This window comes from Camelina sativa, chromosome 16 (assembly GCF_000633955.1).
Source record: "Camelina sativa cultivar DH55 chromosome 16, Cs, whole genome shotgun sequence".
Taxonomy (NCBI): domain Eukaryota; kingdom Viridiplantae; phylum Streptophyta; class Magnoliopsida; order Brassicales; family Brassicaceae; genus Camelina; species Camelina sativa.
This window is the reverse complement of record NC_025700.1, coordinates 27309446-27326157: the sequence shown is the minus strand read 5'-3', so window position 1 is coordinate 27326157 and position 16712 is coordinate 27309446. Positions and strand designations below refer to the sequence as shown.

Genomic DNA, 16712 nt, shown 5'->3' with positions numbered 1-16712 from the left:
TACTGGGTCTTTTGGGCTTTTAATTAAAATCAGCCCAGTTAGACCCAGATTTAGTCGGAGTTGGATTTTACTGGATCTCAAGCATTAATACGAACCGACTCAGATTCAGTTTGGTTCGGTCTGTACTTTCCGGTTCAGATTCTAGTCTTGTATAATTTGACTGTTGAAGTAGTCTTCTCTCTCTCTACTGGCGCACACACACACACAGTTACACACCATTGTTGACTGTTGAATTTTTCGGGTTATTTTGTACAATCAAAAACAGTTGAACTCTCAGATGTCTGGAGTTGCAAATTGTTCATATATGTAGATTGGGGCATCAGGATCCAGCGGCGTTACTGGAGCTCTGAACGTTTTTGATTATGCATTACAACTGTTCGGTGAAATGCCTCAACGAGATTTGTGATAGCCTCCAGTGTTCAACAAAGCTGTTCCGATGAATCCCGTGAAATTTTAGTCTGAAGTCAGTCAATCAAAGCATTCAGACTTGTCAAAATTTCTCATTTTTTAGAAAGTGGTGCATACTGGGTAGGTGCCAATCTTTCACTGGTTCTTAGCCCAATGAGCTAATAAGGACATGAACATGACTATGTTTGCGTATTTGAATGGGTATAAAGTTGGACTTTTTTGTTGAAATTACGTAACCATTTGACAAATTAGTAATGTAGAATTTTGGAACATAAAGTGCGGTTGATTTGAGTCATCATTGTTTATAGTTGCGGTTGATTTGAGTCATCATTGATAATAGTTTCCACAAGTCCCTGAGTTTTTTTCTATTTTTTGTTTCTTGACTTTCTTGCTCTTGTTGTATGTTTGCTTCTTAATCTAATTTGAAGAAGATAAGTTATTGGATAGAAACAAATACATGGGGAAGAAGAGGATCTTGTTCTTTGCTTATTCGCTCTTATTTGCTATCTTTGTAAGTTTTAGCTTTGCAGAGATAACGGAAGAGAGTCCTTTGTCAATAGGAAAAACTCTTAGCTCCTCTAATGGTGTTTATGAATTGGCGTTCTTGAGTTTTAATAACTCCCTAAACCAGTATGTTGGAATCTGGTTCAAGGGTATCATTCCTCAGGTGGTTGTGTGGGTGGCAAATAGAGAGAAGCCTGTTACAGACCCCACTGCAAATCTCGGTATCAGCAGCAACGGAACTCTTCTGTTATCTAATGGAAAACATGGTGTTGTGTGGTGGTCTACCGGAGATATTTTTGCATCCAAAGGGTCTCGTGCAGAGCTTACAGACAGTGGGAATTTTGTTTTCACAGATAAAGTTTCGGGAAATACTATATGGCAAAGCTTTGAGCATCTTGGTAATACTCTGCTCCCTACGTCGACTATGATGTATAATCTCGTCACTGGTGAGAAACGAGGGTTGATTTCTTGGAAAAGTTCCACTGATCCATCGCCTAGTGACTTTTTGGTTAAAATTACACCGCAAGTGCCATCACAGGGGTTTGTTATGAGAGGCTCTGCACCTTATTATAGAACCGGTCCATGGGCTAAAACAAGGTTCACCGGGTTACCGCAAATGGATGATTCATACACAAGTCCATTCAGCATACACCAGGATGTAAATGGGTCAGGGTACTTTTTATATTTTGATAGATACTACAAACTTTCACGTATACTGTTAACATCAGAGGGATCAATGAAGGTGTTAAGGCATAATGGAATGGACTGGGAATCAAGTTACGAGGGTCCAGTTAATTCTTGTGATATTTACGGTGCGTGTGGACCTTTTGGGTTATGTGTTACATCAGTACCTCCAAAGTGTAAATGCTTCAAAGGTTTCGTTCCTAAATCCATTGAGGAGTGGAAAAGAGGAAACTGGACTGGTGGTTGTGTGAGGCGTACTGAACTATACTGTCATGCAAACTCTACTGGCAAAGATGCCAACATCTTCCATACTGTTCCCAACGTAAAGCCTCCAGACTTTTACGAGTATGCAAATTCTGTGGATGCTGAAGAATGTTACCAAAACTGCCTTCACAATTGTTCTTGTGTGGCCTTCGCGAACATTCCGGGAATAGGGTGCTTAATGTGGAGCAAGGACCTAATGGACACAGTGCAATTTTCTGCAGGAGGAGAAGTTCTTTCCGTTCGTCTTGCACATTCTGAGCTAGGTATGGCTTATAAGATAATTCAAAGACCTTCTTCTTTTGCAATTATATCCTTCTACTTCACTGATATTGATATTTTCGATAGAAGTATGACTTATTGTTTAATTCTTGTCCTAAATTCCGCAGATGTAAATAACGACAAGAAGTCCATTGTTGCTATTACAGTGAGCCTTACCCTTTTTTTTGATCTTGGGCGTTGCTGCATTTGGTATATGGAGATTCAGAGCAGGTAACACACTGATGGCTTTACTATGAACAATCTCATATTTCTCATCTTTTCATTTGGTTGTCAAGAAAAGGATTCTAGGCCCTTTTACATTTGTTACGAATTATTATATAAAATGGTGTAGTTTCCACTACATCAAACCTACACTAAATTGACAGACTCATTCATATATGCACTTTTTGTTACATTGGTTTCGTCTTGTTTTAAAAATTCTGAATAGGCTCAGTTGGTAACGACACAAATTCTTAACCAAATTTCAGCTCATATATCAAAGGATGCATGGAGAAATGATCTGAAAACACAAGACGTCCCAGGTTTAGAATTTTTTGAGATGAATACCATACAAACTGCTACAGATAGTTTCAGTCTATCAAACAAACTTGGATATGGTGGATTTGGTTCCGTTTACAAGGTGAGAAATGTTTCATACTCTTTGCTTTTTTTATATTCTATCTTTTCTTGAGATGACATTTGCAACTTATCTCAGGGAAAACTGCAAGATGGAAGAGAAATTGCGGTAAAACGCCTTTCTAGCAGCTCTGAGCAAGGTAAACAGGAGTTCATGAATGAAATAGTACTGATATCAAAACTTCAACACAGAAACTTAGTCCAGGTTTTGGGATGCTGCGTCGAAGGAAAAGAGAAGCTATTGATTTATGAGTATATGAAAAACAAAAGCCTAGATACTTTTGTCTTTGGTCAGTCACATCATACCTCTTTCCTCTAGCTTTACTCTCTCTATGTTGAACTGCTTATCTTACAGTTTTTACATGGTATTATCGCTTAGATTCAAGAAAAAGGCTCGAGATAGATTGGCCAAAGAGATTTGAGATCATTCAAGGTATTGCACGTGGACTTCTCTATCTCCACCGTGACTCACGCCTCAGAGTTATTCACCGAGACCTGAAGGTCAGCAACATTCTTCTGGACGAGAAAATGAACCCGAAGATATCAGATTTTGGATTGGCTCGGATGTTTCAGGGAACCCAATATCAGGACAAAACTCGCAGGGTTGTCGGAACTCTGTAAGTACCATTCTTTGGTTACATATTAAACTAGATTGATAACCATATATTAAAGTGGGTGAAACTATTTGGTTTTTAAACAGAGGATATATGGCTCCTGAGTATGCATGGACTGGAGTATTCTCTGAGAAATCAGACATCTACAGCTTCGGAGTTCTACTGTTAGAAATCATCAGCGGAGAGAAGATCTCAAGGTTCGGCTTTGGCGAGGAAGGAAAAGCACTTCTTGCATATGTAAGTCAGAGACTTTATGTTTTCATGCACTTGTAGAGGTTGCAAAAGGTTTTGTTTGCTGTTGTATTCTTAAGATCTTATTAAACTAACACAGGTATGGGAATCTTGGTGTGAAACCCGTGGAGTTAATCTTTTGGACCAAGCTCTTGCTGATTCTTGTCACCCCTCTGAAGTTGGAAGGTGTGTCCAGATTGGTTTGCTTTGTGTTCAACACAAACCTGCAGACAGACCAAACACACTTGAGTTGCTGTCTATGCTCACCACAACATCAGATCTTCCTCTACCTAAACAACCCACATTTGCAGTGCACACTAGAGATGACGAATCACCGTCTAATGATTCGATGATCACTGTCAATGAGGTGACAGAGTCTGTGATCCAAGGACGTTGAGCAACAATATGTGATGGAAACTGTAGAATTGTGATTAATTTACTAATCTTGTTGATAATTTCAACTTACATTATTTTTCTTATATTATTTCATTATGTAAAAAGAGAAAATTACATCCATAATTATATATAGATTATATGCAAAAAAACAATTTCAAAGAGTTGGTAATTTCCTAACCGAACTCAGTAGTGAGGTTTGTCTTCAGATGACTACGAACGCACTATACGTGTTTGATGAAAGGCTTGAACGAAATACAAAAATTTCAAAAGCTGGCCACAAGGAGTTGTGGCTGATGCGTAAACCCGTGGCAGTGTTTAAGGTAAGCTTCTCTATTGCAGTTTGCAATTTCCTTAAGCTTTTAAAGTAAGAATTGGCAATGAATCTAGTTAGCCGTTATTGGTGGTGGTTTTAGTTTCAGTTAAAGCTTTTAAAGTCGGCATTTTGACGGCGGTTTTTAAAAAGTTGCTTATAACCCAGATGGAGACTTCAGAAACGGTAGCGAACCTTTGAGTGGTGTACGTTCTTGGAATGTTCCGGTTACGCGCTCTAAGTGTTTGATGAAATGCCCCAACAAAATACAAATTTTTTAAAGGTGGCCTCTAGGACTAGGAGTTGGTGTTATAGTAAAAACCCGTACATTGTTTAAGGTGAGCTTCTTTATATGTCTTTAAATCTTCACTTTGCAGTTTGCAATTTGTCCTAAATGAGTTCTTTCTTTTTTTGTTCCTCAGTTTGGTCTTCTCATAAGTCAAACCCCTACGCAGCAATTTGCCCCAAGCTATGTATAACGTTTAGAAGCAATATCTAAATCTGTATTGTCTTTGGAAAAATGAAAAAAAGCTGCAAACTTAATTGCTGTGTAGGTTTGACTTATGAGGGACCAAACTGAGGAAAATAAAAGAACTTATCTACTAGATTCTGTCTTTAATGATGAGTAACATGGTACTTCTTGGTCAAGGCTGTCAATACAGATTTTTTTAGTGCTTATGTTTAGATTATAGCTATAATTATTCTCTTTGACTAAAGAAAATATAAACAATTAGTGCAATGTTTAAGGTATAGAGGATAACACGGAAGTCTTTATTCCTTTGGTCTCTCTGTTCATCTACGTAAAGTTCAAACTTGCACAAGAAATTGTGCAGACAAATAGGAGTAAACATGGGTATGGTTTTATATGCTAGCTTGGTCTTGCTGATTATATTCCCAACTTGTGGCAATGCAGATATAAAGACAACAAGTCCTTTGTCAATAGGACAAACTCTGAGCTCTCCCGATGGAGTTTATGAGTTAGGCTTCTTCAGTCCTAATAATTCTAGGAATCAGTATGTTGGGATCTGGTTCAAGAACATCACTCCTCAGGTGGTTGTCTGGGTGGCTAACAGAGATAAGCCTGTCACAAAATCTGCGGGGAATCTAACTATCAGCAGCAACGGGAGTCTGATCTTGCTTGATGGTAAACAAGATGTAATTTGGTCAACAGGAGAGGCTTTCACATCCAACAAGTGTCATGCTGAGCTTTTAGACACTGGAAATCTTGTGGTAATTGATGATGTTTCCGGGAAAACTTTATGGAGAAGCTTCGAGAATCTTGGTAATACTATGCTGCCTCAGTCTTCGGTGTCTTATGATATTCCTCGTGGAAAGAATCGTGTGTTGACCTCATGGAGAAGTAACAGTGATCCATCGCCTGGGGAATTCTCACTGGAGTTTACGCCACAAGTTCCCCCACAAGGCCTTATAAGGAGAGGCTCATCGTACCACTGGAGAAGTGGTCCATGGGCAAAGACAAGATTCTCTGGGATACCTGGAATTGATGCATCATATGTAAGTCCATTCACTGTTTCCCAAGATGTTGCAAAGGGCACAGCATCTTTTTCTTATTCCATGTTACGAAACTATAAATTATCGTATGTAACGCTAACATCAGAGGGAAAAATGAAGATCCTTTGGAATGATGGGAAACATTGGATGCTTCACTTTGAGGCTCCAACAAGCTCATGTGATCTGTATGGAGCTTGCGGGCCTTTTGGTTTGTGTGTGAGATCTAGAGACCCAAAGTGCATATGCTTGAAAGGGTTTGTACCAAAGTCAGATGAGGAGTGGAGAAAAGGGAATTGGACAAGTGGGTGTGTGAGACGTACGCACTTAACTTGCCATACGAATTCTTCTTCAAAAACACAAGGCAAAGAGACAGATGGCTTCTACCATATGTCCCATGTAAAGACTCCAGATCTGTACCAACTTGCAGGCTTTCTCAGTGCAGAACAGTGCTACCAAGATTGTCTAGGCAATTGTTCCTGTACAGCCTTTGCTTATATTAGTGGAATTGGATGCTTGGTATGGAACCGAGAGCTGGTAGACACAGTTCAATTTTTGTCTGATGGAGAATCTCTCTCCCTTCGTCTTGCAAGTTCGGAATTGGGTAGGAATGAAAGGCATTTTTATAATGATTATTTTTCACATACTACATTTGAAGTTTCAGCTTTCTCTATCTCTCTCGAGCAGCATGGTTTAATGTTTAATTTTTTGGTTAATATCTCAGCTGGAAGCAGTCGAAGAAAGATTATTGTAGGTACTACTGCGAGCCTTTCCATTTTCGTGATCTTGGTCTTTGCCGCATATAAGTTCTGGAGATACAGAACAAAAAAAAATGGTGAGACACTCCCTTTGCTTGTCATTTTTTTTCATTTTAACTCTGTAACCAAATCCGAAGGAAATGAATATCTTCCTCTTCATCCAATATACACTAATTTCTGGAATTCTGAAGTTGTGTCCCAAGGGACAGTCTCAGGTAGACAGTTACTTTTGGGAAATTAATGTATGTTCTGTTAATGCTAGATGTCCTAAGAGTTAGTAATATGTTCAATTCTATTGAAAGTCAATGTTTGGATGCTAAAATGCTACAAGTTAAGCACTAACAGATGAACACTTCTTCCACATAGAACCAAATCCAATGTTTATCAACACTTCACAAGATGCTTGGAAGAAGGATATGGAACCACAAGATGTCACAGGTGTAAATTTCTTTCCGATGCATACCATACGTACTGCCACCAATGACTTCAATTCCTCAAATAAACTTGGTCAAGGTGGATTTGGTCCAGTATATAAGGTATGTATCATTCTGTTCTATTTACTTTTTTTTTTGTTCTTGCTCTGTATTTTCCTTTACTGTGTGCAATTATTCTTCCAGGGAAATTTAGAAGACGGAAAGGAAATAGCCGTTAAACGCCTTTCTAGCAGTTCTGGACAGGGTGCAGACGAGTTCATGAATGAAATAAGGCTAATCTCTAAACTGCAACATAAAAACTTGGTTCGGCTTTTGGGATGCAGCATCAAAGGAGAAGAGAAACTATTGATTTATGAGTTTTTGGTGAACAAAAGCCTCGACGTTTTCCTCTTTGGTCAGTCCTCTATTGCATTAAAACTCTTGGTTCTTCCATCATATGAGAATTGAAAAATCTGTCATTCTCACTACTATCACTAATGTGTCCTTTCTTATTGGCTAGATTCAACTCTAAAGCTTGTGATTGATTGGCCAAAGAGGTTCAACATCATTCAAGGTATTGCACGTGGACTTCTCTATCTCCACCGTGACTCACGCCTCAGAGTAATTCACCGAGACCTGAAGGTCAGCAACATTCTTCTGGACGAGAAAATGATCCCAAAAATATCAGATTTCGGATTGGCTCGGATGTTTCAGGGAACCCAATGTCAGGAAAACACTCGCAGGGTTGTAGGAACTCTGTAAGAACCATTCTTCCAAAACATGCTTAACAAGATTCATAGTCATGAATAATCTATATATGTGAAACTCTATAAGAACCATTCTTGATGTTTGCACAGAGGATACATGGCTCCTGAGTATGCATGGACTGGGGTGTTCTCTGAGAAATCAGACATCTATAGTTTCGGAGTTCTACTATTAGAGATCATCACTGGGGAGAAGATCTCAAGATTCAACGAAGAGGGAAGAACTCTTCTTGAATATGTAAGTTAAACACTTTTACATTTACAGAGGATTTTCAATAGAAGGTTCTTCCTCTGATACTCTTTAAGATATGAAAACTAAACAACAGGCATGGGAATCTTGGTGTGAGACCAAAGGAGTTGATCTTCTTGACCAAGCTCTTGCTGATACTTCTCATCCAGCCGAAGTTAGGAGATGTGTCCAGATTGGTTTGCTCTGTATCCAACACCAACCTTCAGACAGACCAAACACACTTGAGTTGCTGACTATGCTCACCACAACATCAGATCTTCCATTACCAAAACAACCCATGTTTACAGTGCACACTCGAGATGACGAATCTACATCAAACGATTTGATCACTGTCAACGAGTTGACACAATCTGTGATTCAAGGGCGTTAAAGAAACTACGAGTGGATTCTAAAGTGTGGTTTGTTTCTCCTGTAAAATAAAGTAACCAACTTTTTTATATTTGTTTCCTTCGTTTCTTCAAATTAAAGGTTTTTAAAAATACTTCCTTTTTTTTTTTGGTTTTGAGTTTTGACCTAAAAATATATATATTCTATGGTTGAAGTCGACGATGACGTCGTCATCATAACGATATGTTTCGATCAGGACTATATTTATATCATATATATCGCCGGCGACACTAACGAAGCTATGAACGGCGTGTATCCGATCGTTTTGGATTATGCACAGCACCTGTTCGATGAAATGCCTGAACGAGATAAGTAAAGTTTTCGTTGACTAAAAAAACAAACAGGTCATGATATTCCCTTAATTAGTTTTTTTAGATCTGTTAAACTCATCAACTTGCACGTTATCTCTGTATTTGTATTTCTCGAAGAATGCAAAATAACAAGTTCTAAACTTGTTTACTTTGTAGAAAGGTTGACTTAAAGACTTATGAGTTTATTATGTGTAATACACACGGTATTTTTATGTGGACAGTATAAGATGGGAGATTTCTTTGTCCATTAATTCTTCTTTTTTTGTTTCCATTCTCGTACATTGAGTCAACGGTCTATTGTAGAGCTTGTTTATATTCAAAGAAGCAGTCTGAACATCCTAAGAGGTTTAAGTTTTATTTTTTTCTCTTAGTCTCTCTCAATGCTGAGTTCATCCACATGAAGTTTTTGCTCATATTCAAGTTTCCAGAAGAGATCTTTGTAGGAGGAAGAGGAATATAAACAAGGGAAAAAAGATGGGTATGGTTTTATTTGCTTGCTTGCTCTTACTAATCATATTCCCAACTTGTGGTTATGCAGCTATAAACACAACGAGTCCTTTGTCAATAGGACAAACTTTGAGTTCCCCTAGTGGTTTTTATGAGCTAGGCTTCTTCAGTCCTAATAATACTCGGAATCAGTATGTTGGGATCTGGTTTAAGAAGATTGTTCCTCGGGTTGTTGTGTGGGTTGCTAACAGAGATACTCCAGTTACAAGCTCTGCAGCAAATCTGACTATCAGCATCAATGGGAGCCTGATCTTGCTTGAGGGGAAACAATATGTTATTTGGTCAACAGGAGAAGGTTTAACATCTAACAAATGTCATGCGGAGCTGTTAGATACTGGTAATCTTGTTGTGGTTGATGATGTTTCCGGAGAAAAGTTATGGCAAAGTTTTGAGAATCTTGGTAATACTATGCTGCCTCAGTCATCATTGATGTATGATATTCCTAATGGCAAGAAGCGTGTGCTGACTACATGGAAAAGTAACAACGATCCGTCGCGTGGGGAGTTCTCACTGGAGATTACGCCACAAATCCCCACACAGGGCCTTATAAGAAGAGGCTCAGCACCTTACTGGAGATGTGGTCCGTGGGCGAAAACAAGATTCTCCGGGATATCTGGAATTGATGCATCATATGTAAGTCCATTCAGCGTTGTCCAGGATATAGGAGCTGGCACAGGAACTTTCTCTTATTCCACGTTAAGAAACTATAATCTTTCATATGTTAAATTAACACCAGACGGGCATATGAAGATCCTCTGGGATGATGGAAAAACTTGGATGCTTCACTTGTCTCTCCCAGACAACCCATGTGATCTATATGGTAGATGCGGGCCTAATGGTTTGTGTGTGAGATCTAATCCCCCAAAGTGTGAGTGCGTGAAAGGGTTTGTACCAAAGTCTGATGAGGAGTGGCGAAAAGGAAACTGGACAAGTGGGTGTGTTAGACGTACTCTACTGTCTTGCCAGGCAGACTCTTCTTTGAAAACAAAAGGAAAGGACACAGATATCTTCTATCGTATGACCGATGTAAAGACTCCGGATCTGCATCAATTTGCAAGCTTTCTCAATGCAGAACAGTGCTACCAGGGTTGTCTAGGCAACTGTTCTTGCACAGCCTTTGCCTATATTAGTGGAATTGGATGCTTGGTTTGGAATGGGGAGCTTGTAGACACAGTACAGTTTTTGACTAGTGGAGAGACTCTCTTCATTCGTCTTGCAAGTTCAGAATTGGGTAAGGATGAAACACATTTCTTCTGATTCGTACATTTGAAATTCAACTTTTGTTTATAATGTTCTGTAGCAGCATGGTTTATTGTTTTATTTTTTTGGTTAATATCTCAGCTGGAAGCAGTCGAAGGAAAGTTATTGTAGGTACTACTGTCAGCCTTTCCATTTTCGTGATCTTGGTCGTTGCCGCATTTCTGTTGCGGAGATACAGAGCGAAACAAAATGGTGAGACAGTGATAAACTTAGCAGCTTTATCTCTCTCTATGTCATTCACTTTTCTTGTCCCTATTTTTCATCTATCTTAGTAATCCAACCGTAGCAAAAGTGCTGTTCTATATATTTTCCTCTGAATCAGTTTTAGGTTCACTAGTATATATTGTGTCAAACTTCACGTCTTCCTAATGTCTAATCTGCTCACTTCTATTGGAAGTTAAGCCTTTGCTACAATCAACCACTAATACATGCACATATCTTACTCGTAGTCGTAGAACTAACTTCTGTTTTTCGTTGATACTTTACAAGATGCACGGAAGAAAGGTTTTGAACCACAAGATGTCTCAGGCGTCAATTTCTTTGAGATGCATACAATACGAACTGCCACCAATAACTTCAGTTCCTCAAATAAACTTGGTCAAGGTGGATTTGGTCCAGTTTACAAGGTATGTGAAATTCTGTTTTCGTTCCTCAAATAATTATTTTCTTTGTTCTGTAGTTAACTACCTGCAACTTTTCTTCCAGGGAAAGTTGGTAGATGGGAAGGAAATAGCTGTCAAACGTCTTGCTAGTAGCTCTGGTCAGGGTACAGAGGAGTTCATGAATGAAATAACACTGATCTCAAAATTACAACATAGAAACTTGGTTCGGCTTTTGGGATACTGCATCGAAGGAGAAGAGAAGCTACTGATTTATGAGTTCATGGTTAACAAAAGCCTCGATATTTTTATATTTGGTTTGTCTCTTTCCATATACTTTTTCCTTTTCCTTCCATCTTATGAGATTCTTTTAATGTGTCACTGTAACTAATCTATCGTATCTTTTTTGGCTAGATTCATCTCTAAAGTTCGAGCTTGATTGGCCAAAGAGATTTAATATCATTCAAGGTATTGCTCGTGGACTCCTCTATCTCCACCGTGACTCACGCCTCAGAGTTATTCACCGTGACCTCAAGGTCAGCAACATTCTTCTTGACAAAAAAATGAACCCGAAGATATCGGATTTTGGACTGGCTCGGATGTTTCAGGGAACTCAATATCAAGACAACACTCGCAGAGTTGTAGGAACTCTGTAAGAATCTTGTCTTCATTAACATCCTTAACACAATTTCATAGTTATACTCATATATTAACTTTGCACAATCTATTTTGAATATTTGAACAGAGGATATATGTCTCCTGAGTATGCCTGGGCAGGGTTGTTCTCTGAGAAGTCCGACATCTATAGTTTCGGAGTTCTGTTGTTAGAAATCATCAGCGGGAAGAAAATTTCACGGTTCATTTATGGTGATGAGAGCAAAGGCCTTCTTGCATATGTAAGTGACACCTTTTATTGATTCACATTCAAACTTTGACAATTTGCTATCGTCTTTTCGAAACACTTATTTTTTTCTTAAATTCAGACATGGGATGCTTGGCTTGAAACCGGGGGATCAAATCTTCTGGACAGAGATCTTACTGACACATGCCAAGCATATGAAGTAGCGAGATGTGTTCAGATCGGTCTGCTCTGTGTTCAACACGAAGCCGCTGACAGACCAAACACCCTTCAAGTACTATCCATGATTACTTCTACAACAGACCTTCCAATACCAAAGCAGCCAATATTTGCAGTGCATACTCTTAACGATTTGCCAATGTTAGATGCTCAATCTCATGATTTCTTCTCTGCAAATGAGATAACACAATCTATGATCCAAGGACGATAATCCTAAGATCTTGTTATCCCACTAGCTACATAAGTAGTATATACATGTAAATTTCATGAACGTGCTCTCGTAAAGCCCCAACATTTCGTTGACCTAAGACAGGTCATAGTATTCGTTAAAATATTGTTATTACCCGTCGCAATGATATTGTTTTTGAGGCATTGTGACTTGAGAGTGTCGTCCTCTTCACTCTCATTTTTATACTTATTTCGATGAAAGTCTTCGACTTTGGTTACAAGCGTCAATAACTATGCTTTTCTGGGTAGTTGGCTGGTAGCTGTGTCTTTCTGTTAAGTTACTGCTTTGGACTTTTGGAACTTGTGGGTTATGCACTGAATGTGTTCGATGAAATGCGTGAACGGGAGTTTAAGTCTCAAAGTCTAGGTAGTGGGACCAATTGTTGAAGCCGCCCATGAAAAGTCATATCTTCACTAATTAGCGAACATCTGTAACTCTTCAGGTAAGCTTGTCCTCACTCCTAAGTTAATTTGTGGCTCATCATCATCCAAAGTCTGTTGCTTTTGATTTTCATATCAGGGTAACATTCTTTGCCGATCAATTGGGAAGTCCTTGTGTTGGTTTTTGTGATGGGACTGGTTTGATAGAAAGTTGTTGACTTTATTCATGGTTAAGGGCCATAGATTGGAATATTCAAAGTTATCTTTTGAAGCAACATGGAATATAAAACTAGGAAAATATAAACTTTTTTGACTTCTAATTTGGTGTCACTTTGTTGATGGAGAGGTGTGACATTCTAATGGTCAACGTGGTCTAGAATGTGACCTTGACAATCATAAAGATCTTTTCTTATGCTTATGTGACCACATAATCACTACATTTCTTTACCATGTTCTTTTTGGGAAGCAGTTAGCAGTTGAGTTTTCTTGTGACCTTTTCAGCTGGAAGCAAGCGAGTCAAGATTATCACTGTTAGCACTGTCAGCCTCTCTGTTTGCTTGATTTTGGTGCTTGTTGCATATGGGTGTTGGAGATACAGAGTAAACCAAAACGGTGAGATCCCAAACAGCTGATCTTTCTACATATAATCCTTTTATGGTTCAATGTTTACTTGTGAATACGCTTGTTTCTGTTTAGTTTTTAGACATCTATTTGAGCTTTAGCTCAATGCAGTCTTGAAATTTTGTACTAACACATAAATACTTGTAACTCGTAGGATTCAAGTGTTGTATCTGAGAAATCCGACATTTACAGCTTCGGAGTTTTGATGCTCGAAATCATCACCGGGAAGGAGATTTCAAGCTTCAGCTATGGCATAAATTGCAAAAACGTTCTTTCATATGTAAGAAGAACATATCTTAAACACTTGCATGGGATTGAACCTACCGGATGAAGATCTTGCTGATTCTGATTCAGTTGATTCTTAACTCTTACTTTTTTTCCCGGGTTATTAATTTGCATGGGATTCTTGAAGCGAAGCCGGGGGAGTGAACCTACTGGATGAAATCTTGCTGATTCTGGTTCAGTTGATTCAGTTGAAGCAAGAAGATGCGTTCATATTGGTCTTCTCTGTGTTCAGCATCAAGCTATTGATAGACCAAACATCAAACAACTTATGTCAATGCTGACTTCAACAACGGATCTACCTAAGCCAACACAACCAATATGTAATGGACACATCTAGGGAGCTAAATGCTTCCTCGTGAATGTTCATGTTCTAATCTGATTCTTCCACAAGGAATGGCATGTATTATTTAACATACTAGTATTCCAACCCGTACTACGTACGGGCTAAATTCACTTCATTGTTGTATATGAACATAGAAGAGCCACCCCAAATCTTAAGGTTTTATTATGAAACCTAGCTTAACACAAAACCTCAAAAAACAAAAAAAAACAAAAAAAAAATAATGCAAAAAGCTAACCATTAAAATTTGTTGCTTTAAAATAGTAAAAAAAAAAAGAAGCACTATAGAGAGGAAGATATAATGAATACCAGTCGTTTAATTTAGGAAGAGATCAAGTTTCTTGAGCCGAGCCGTTGTGTTGTCGTTATCGTCAAAACTTAAAATTACTTTGATATGCTTTCTAGTTGATCTGCACACCATTTCGACCATGTTTAGTATGAACTCATTCTAAAAACAGAATATATATATATATATATATATATATGGAACATATAAATTTTTTAAAATAATGAAATAATACCATGAATCGGAGCCAAAGAAACCTCGTGAAACCAAATAGACGAATGTGATTTTTCTAATTTATCTAGCTTGTGGAATCGATGAAAACCAGAGACTAATTGAGAGCGAGAAGTTGAAAACAAATAGAGATAAACTGAGTTAATAATGGTTACATAGAATATATATGTGTTTTTGAGATGGTTTAATTGTGAACGTGGATTAATAACTCGTGTGAACAAATTTTGAAAACTCAAAACTGCCTTAGTTTGTGGAGGTTGCTATTAATTTTGAAAAATCAAACTGTATCACCGAATGCATTTTATCAAACATAATGTTCATGTTCTAATCTGATTCAAACTGAATGTTCAAACTAACATTTTTAAAAAGTAATAGGAGGGTAAATATAAAATTCACAGTTTAAATCCAATTAACATCCTTGATATTTTCCAATATGTAAAATCAAACTGAATGTTCATGTTCTAATCTGATTCTTCCACAAGGAATGGCATGTATTATTTAACATATTGGAAAATATCAAGGATGTTAATTGGATTTAAACTGTGAATTTTATATTTACCCTCCTATTACTTTTTAAAAATGTTAATTTGACAAATGAAAGATGAAAAATTGCCATATTGCCAATAAAACAAAACTCCAAAACAGAAGAGAAGGTTTTGACCAAACACACACACACAAGAAGAAACTGGTCCATGGATTTGTCTTCTTCTTTTAACAGATTTGACGTTATTTGATGACGAAGGATAAGTTCTAAATATGACTGGTTGCACAAAAGCAGACGAAATCCTTTTCAAACTCGTACACCAAAAGAGCTTGTCCAATTGTCTATTGTCGTCTATGTAACAGAGCTTCAGATGGTGAAAAGTTAAAAGTACCAAATATTTTTTAAAAAAATGTAAGTAAACGGCTTTTCTTTTGCAACTTGAGGATTTTTTTTTGTTGAGTCATACTAATAAATTATTTTAAGTTACTGTTGCAATAAAACCTAAAAAAAAAAAAATTGTTGATAGTATGATAGAAAATCATGAGGTGTCTGAAAAGTTTATCTAAATGGAACTACACCAAATCTGACCAACATTGAAAACTGAACTAGTTGACAATAAATCAAACCCATTAAAAATTAACCAAACAAACTAAAGCCAACATAACCCAGATATTGAGCAACAAATTTTAAGAGAAAAGAAAATGATATACCAGTTTGGTTGTATCAAAGTAATTAATTTCCCAAACCAAACTGAAGAACTTTCCCACTTTTTCCAAATTAATAAATTGACTACACTAACACTATAAACAGAACCGGCCACCGCTGTTTTGGACGATCGTTTCTAGGAGTTACGAAGCTGTCCTTAGCCAAACTAGAGTTAGCACAAGCATATTTGTTTGTCACCAAACGCACATGGCCCCCAAAATCTTACTCACAACACTAAAAGTTTGTGTAACAAGAAGACACAATTTTTAATTCTCATTTGATCCATCACTCTCACTTATCTCTCTCCATATAATTAAATTGTGGTAGATGGAAGATATCACTCTATCTCTATACAACCTCACATGCTTCTTTATCACTTGATTCCATGTGCCTCCCCATTTTCCCATATACTTCCAAGAATACATGCATTTATACAAAACTATATTCCCCATATTTCGTTTCCATTTTTCTAATCAAATCCCTAAGCTTTGGATCTTAATGTATGTCTTATAATCTAATTTAGAAGTTTTGCCATTCAAGTTTGACTTTAATCTGTAAAGGATCAATCTTTAATATAATCATTAAAATCACTTATGTTTATAGCAATTTTATTGAGAAATATATACTAAAGGTGCAAAACATTGCAGCTTCTAAGAAGAATCTCTTTAGTTAAAAAGAATTATAAAGTACACTTTTTTTTAAGATACCCACTGAAAAGAAAAGAAAAAAACCTCTTTTTGTTTGCATTTCACTAAATCAAAAGAGAGAACAATATAAAGAAAAGAAAAAAGAACCAAGAAAAAGAAATGTTCTAAAGCTATATTAATATTCGTGTAGTCGAATTTGGGGGTCACATGGGATTGGAATTGGGATTAGTTGGAAGAGAACTAACAAAAACACCTTTGTAAAACATATACACTCAAGAAAAATTCACAAAAACTATAAGAAAAAACAAAAAAAAAGATTAGGTATGCCAAATACCACTGAGTATGCTGCGGAATCTGTTCATA

The 16712-nt window shown here is 37.4% G+C and overlaps 3 protein-coding genes across 3 annotated transcripts; all 3 read left to right on the top strand.

The window, feature by feature from the left end:
- Nucleotides 34-5306, top strand: LOC104752804 (G-type lectin S-receptor-like serine/threonine-protein kinase At1g61440). Its single transcript, XM_019238106.1, is given in 10 exon segments — nt 34-2123; nt 2247-2299; nt 2301-2349; nt 2607-2758; nt 2834-3044; nt 3134-3371; nt 3455-3605; nt 3700-4315; nt 4409-4643; nt 5219-5306. Coding segments are annotated over 8 exon segments (2409 nt in total). The 5' UTR covers nt 34-865; the 3' UTR covers nt 3997-4315; nt 4409-4643; nt 5219-5306.
- Nucleotides 5206-8461, top strand: LOC104752805 (G-type lectin S-receptor-like serine/threonine-protein kinase At1g61390). Its single transcript, XM_010475056.2, has 7 exons — nt 5206-6418; nt 6539-6649; nt 6939-7108; nt 7190-7400; nt 7506-7743; nt 7843-7987; nt 8076-8461. The coding sequence occupies exons 1-7, from the start codon at nt 5596-5598 to the stop codon at nt 8367-8369; spliced, it is 1992 nt and encodes a 663-aa protein (XP_010473358.1). The 5' UTR covers nt 5206-5595; the 3' UTR covers nt 8370-8461.
- On the top strand, nt 8630-14122 carry LOC104752806 (G-type lectin S-receptor-like serine/threonine-protein kinase SD1-29). Its single transcript, XM_019238105.1, has 9 exons — nt 8630-10435; nt 10546-10656; nt 10954-11090; nt 11170-11380; nt 11478-11715; nt 11809-11959; nt 12047-12812; nt 13252-13362; nt 13526-14122. The coding sequence occupies exons 1-7, from the start codon at nt 9172-9174 to the stop codon at nt 12350-12352; spliced, it is 2418 nt and encodes an 805-aa protein (XP_019093650.1). The 5' UTR covers nt 8630-9171; the 3' UTR covers nt 12353-12812; nt 13252-13362; nt 13526-14122.